The 5,000-nt window shown below is 41.0% G+C and overlaps 1 protein-coding gene across 1 annotated transcript in view; it reads left to right on the top strand.

The window, feature by feature from the left end:
• hectd2 (HECT domain containing 2) overlaps nucleotides 1-5,000 on the top strand; it is a 65,609-nt gene that overhangs the window by 20,996 nt on the left and 39,613 nt on the right. Inside the window, exons 7-8 of the mRNA XM_080036219.1 lie at nucleotides 268-313; nucleotides 4,056-4,165. Of these exons, the coding sequence (XP_079892345.1) occupies nucleotides 268-313; nucleotides 4,056-4,165 (156 nt within the window). The remainder of the gene's footprint in view (nucleotides 1-267; nucleotides 314-4,055; nucleotides 4,166-5,000) is intronic.

The raw sequence follows: 5,000 nt of genomic DNA, 5'->3' as shown, positions 1-5,000 counted from the left end.
TGGGTGAGCGTATACCCATGACAAAGGCATTAGGAAAACCCATATTAAAAATAGCATTCTTTGCACTGATGGTCTCGTTTGCTGTTACATGTCATGTATGATCATGAGAGGAAAAATTGGACTGTTTCAGAAATATTTCAAAGTTCCTTGTTGCACATTTTAACTGGTGTAAACCATTGTTGTAGTTTTTAGTTTGGTGTTACGGTGCATTTGGCATATGTTCTTTTGTGTGACAGTGTGTGTTTGTTTGTGTATTTCCTGTTTCAGGCCTCGGACAAAAGACGACCTGCGAGCCTATTTCATTCTTGTTCAGGTAAGACACTGTAATACATGTGTGTGGCTTTTTGCACCTCTGTTGTTGACCCTTCTTGGCCACCGTACAATTGCCATTTTAATGACAATACGTAATATAAAATCAAATAGTTTTTTTTGTGAAATGAAGCAAGGTTCTCGACTTTTCTGTTTAAGATACATGTTCGTTGTAAGGATACTGTATTGAATTTTTTATTTTTATTTTTTTCAGACATATCAAAAACAATAGAGAAAGCATAAAAATACAATAAACAAAATGTATGTTTAAATGACTTCACAAAAAGAAAAAAAAGAAAACAAATTATCTGTATTGATGTGATATGCCTGAAAAGGAGCAGGAAGAAGTATGCACTTAAGCATGCAAGTAGCTCCCCAAATGACATAGTTGGAAGGATTTTGATGATTTGGGTTTATAGTTACAGGGGCGTTAAAAAAAGTGAATCAACAGTTAGTTTGTGAGCATTTAAAAAACTATTTCAAAGAAAACAGACTCACTCACTCACACACACACACACACACACACACACACACACACACACACACACACACACACACTCATTCTCTCACACACACACACATACACACACACACACGCACATGCACACGCACACACACACACACACGCACACACACACACACACACACACACACACACACACACACACACACACACACACACACACACACACACACACACACACACACACACCAGGACAGCAGCTGTGTGTTGTGTGGTCCAACTCAAGAAAATATAAAAACACACTCGATCCTAAATCAACTCTTATTGTATTGCTAACAGATGAAGTCAATAGTCAACACTGTAAATTACCCTGTTGGCTGGTGTTCATATACAGCTGTGTGTGTGTGTGTGTGTGTGTGTGTGTGTGTGTGTGTGTGTGTGTGTGTGTGTGTGTGTGTGTGTGTGTGTGTGTGTGTGTGTCTCCATTGACAATTCTTATCCCTCCTTTCACCCTTATGTGTACTAGTGGCCATATGTCTCTGTCTCTTTTCTTAAAGCTATAGTGAGTAACTTTTTCATATAACTTAATATCAGTTACATTCAAGCCATCGCCAAACCAGTCGACATAAAGTTGATTAAGCCTATTAGCTCCACACAACTCTCTCTGTATTTCTCAGTATGGCAGCGTTTACAAACTGGTGCCCCCCCCACCCTGACACTGGTGCAGGAGCTCAGAAAAATCCCCAAGAAGAGCCCAAGAAATGTTTCAGTTGTTAATTCTACTGCTCAGAAAAAAAAAACCTGGACGTACAGCAGAAGGTATAAAATCCATGTGCCATCACTGAAGGCTTTACCTCATGTAGATAACACCGACAGTGTTGTTGTAATTACTCAGAATTCCTCATCGGGGCGACAGAAGTTACGCACTACAGCTTTAAACAGCTCTTACTTCTGTTCCAGTGGCCATACGTTTTCCCCCCACCCCCCTTTCATCCTATTTTGACCCATTGCTCACTCACTCTCTCCAGTCAGATTTCCATATATGGTTTTGGGAATTAGAATCAGATAAAGACAGGAATCTACAGTCACACACACACTCACACACACACACACACACACACACACACACACACACACACACACACACACACACACACACACACACACACACACACAGAGACACACACACAGACACACACACAATCACACACAGACATGTGCACACGGCTATACTCTTGAGGACACTCATTGACATAATGCATTCCCTAGCCCCTTACCCTAACCATCCAAACTAAATACCTAACCCCAACCCTTACACTAACCCTAACCCTAACATAAACCTAATTCATACCTGAACCTTAAAACCTAGTGTTAACCCTCAAACAGCCCTTTAAAGGCCTGTCCTTAAAACCTAGTGTTAACCCTCAAACAGCCCTTTAAAGGCCTGTCCTTAAAACCTAGTGTTAACCCTCAAACAGCCCTTTAAAGGCCTGTCCCAAAGTGAGAACCGGACTAAATGCCCTCACTTTCAAAAAATGTCTTCACTCTTAAGGTCTAACAATCAAATAGGTTCTCTCTCTCTCTCACACACACACACACACACACACACACACACACACACACACACACACACACACACACACACACACACACACACACACACACACACACACACACACACACACACACACACGCATTAGGTCATGCTGGCGTTGCTGGCTGCCTCTCTGACGGCTCTTTTATAGTCCATATAAGCTTCACATTCTTCACTGTTTTATCTCTTCATCTGTGAGTTATAAACATGTCACAGATTAAAGTGTGTGTGTGTGTGTGTGTGTGATTGTGTGTGTGTGTGTGTGTGTGTGTGATTGTGTGTGTGTGTGTGTGTGTGTGTGTGTGTGTGTGTGTGTGTGTGGAAATGAGCCTTTTGGGAATATGTTAATTATTGTGTCACTTTGTATTCTTGTTTATTGCAGTCTAACAACAGTCAAATTGAGAAATATCCAATCTACTTTTCCCAACCTTGTTGCATGTACTGTACCTTTAAGACCAGACTATACTTTAGCAACTTTTTGGATGATGTCATTGATTTGAAGACATGTGACCGATGAAATGCAACGTGATTCGCTAAGGCAGTGATTTAAAGTTATAGCTTAATACAATTTGCCTTAAAGGTGCAGTGTGTAATATGACATCATCAAGAAAGTTCTAGAATGCAAACATCCCTAGGTAACCCCACCCCTTTTGAATAATAACAGAAGCTACAGTGGCCTTCAAGGACAAGAACAATTCTAAATTTTAAACAATGCACCTGATGACATTCCAACTATGACACTTTCAAGATGGCGGCACTAGGCCTTGGTCCAAGATATGCAGAAATATGGACATATATGAGACCCTTTCTAAGGAAAAAAATAATAATTAAAAAAAAATGTGTCAGCTATTATGCACTAAATTAAATGTACTTATGGATATTATAATTACTTTCTACAAAATCTGCTGGGAAATAAAAGCCACAATTCTACACACTGCAGGTTTAACTTATATATTTCTATGTGCTACAGAGGCTGAGATATTCGATAATTATTTTCATATTTTGTATGATGTTAATTAAATTGTTTTTTTATTCTTAATGCACATGAGAGCAAAGCCAGTGATCTACAATTGAAGCCAGTAATTTACACTTTTAATTGTTTTTTATTTCATGTCTGCATCTGCTACACAGGCTGAGAAATGTAGAATTTATTAATCGTTAAACATTATGTTACGTGTCAAAATGTTCTCAGATCCCTGTTATTAATTTGGCATGGAAAATGTTATTGTGACTCATTGTAGTAAATAAGATTCATGTTGCTATAAACAATTGTGTGTGTGTGTGTGTGTGTGTGTGTGTGTGTGTGTGTGTGTGTGTGTGTGTGTGTGTGTGTTTGTCTCTGTGCGTGTGTATATGTCCGTGTGTCTTTGTGTGTGTCTCCGTGTGTTTGTGTGTCTCCGTGTGTGTGTGTGTGTGTGTGTGTGTGTTCGTTTTTGTCTGTGTGTGTGTGTGTGTGTGCGTGTGTGTGTGTGTGTGTGTGTCTTTCTGTCTCCATGTGTGTCTCCGTGTGTGTGTATGTCTGTGTGTGTGTGTGTGTGTGTGTGTGTGTGTGTGTGTCTGTCTGTCTGTCTGTCTGTCTGTCTGTCTGTCTGTCTGTCTGTCTGTCTGTCTGTGTGTGTGTGTGTGTGTGTGTGTGTGTGTGTGTGTGTGTGTGTGTGTGTGTGTGTGTGTGTGTGTGTGTGTGTGTAGAACCCTCAGTATTCCAGCACCAGCACCTATGTGATCTACGCCCACCTGTTGAGACAGATCGCTGCTCTGTCTGAAGCCGACCATCACTTCCTTGTTCACTGGCTCAAAAAGTAAGTGTGTGTGCCTGTGTGTGTATCTTTAGTGTGTGTGTGTGTGTGTGTGTGTGTGTGTGTGTGTGTGTGTGTGTCTGTGTGTGTGTGTGTGTGTGCCTGTGTGTGTATCTTTAGTGTGTGTGTGTGTGTGTGTTTTAATTCACTAGTGCAGTGGGATGCGGGGTTTAGCCGGAGACTACTTCATGCCCGTCGTTACTGTGGCCTTCAGTGTGCGCATGTATTCGCCGCCAGCATATGATAACTTCTACATATTTGGTCCAAAACTTCATAATCAATCAAGGATGCACACCTTCGTGCCGTGCGCAAGCCATATCCGGAAGCTCAGGCCGATCTGATTAACAGTGAGAGAGAAATGTGAGCCACAGACAGACACACTGACAGACAGACACACAGACAGATAGACACACAGACAGACAGACGTGTCTTGCTTTATAGATAGAAGATAGAAAGATAGATGTATAATGTCTTGAAATAATTATTTTTTCATGACCTTAGAAAGACCCTTTTTTATCTACATAGGAGCGGGGCGCTGAGGCCGCCATGTTGCACCGCCATGTTTCTACAGTAGCACAGAACAGACAAACTTAACGGCCTTACACGGTTTTTATATATAGTGGGCGTCCTGGGGAAATGCACCTGTTGGAAGACCAAGAAGAAGAAGAAGTACTATAGAATAAATAACTAAATACATCTTCACCTCATCACTTGATCTTGTAGGAAAGATTTGAGGCAGTGGTGGATGATGCCATCTTTAGTAACTATAGCTTCTTGTTCTTGAAGGCCACCGTAGCTTCTGTAAATTCTCCCAAAAAAAAGGAAAGGGGTTGAGCAA

This window comes from Ammodytes marinus (assembly GCF_949987685.1).
Source record: "Ammodytes marinus genome assembly, chromosome: 11".
In the NCBI taxonomy this organism is placed as follows: Eukaryota; Metazoa; Chordata; class Actinopteri; order Uranoscopiformes; family Ammodytidae; genus Ammodytes; species Ammodytes marinus.
Note: the sequence above shows the minus strand (reverse complement) of the source record. Positions and strands in the feature narration are given on the sequence as shown.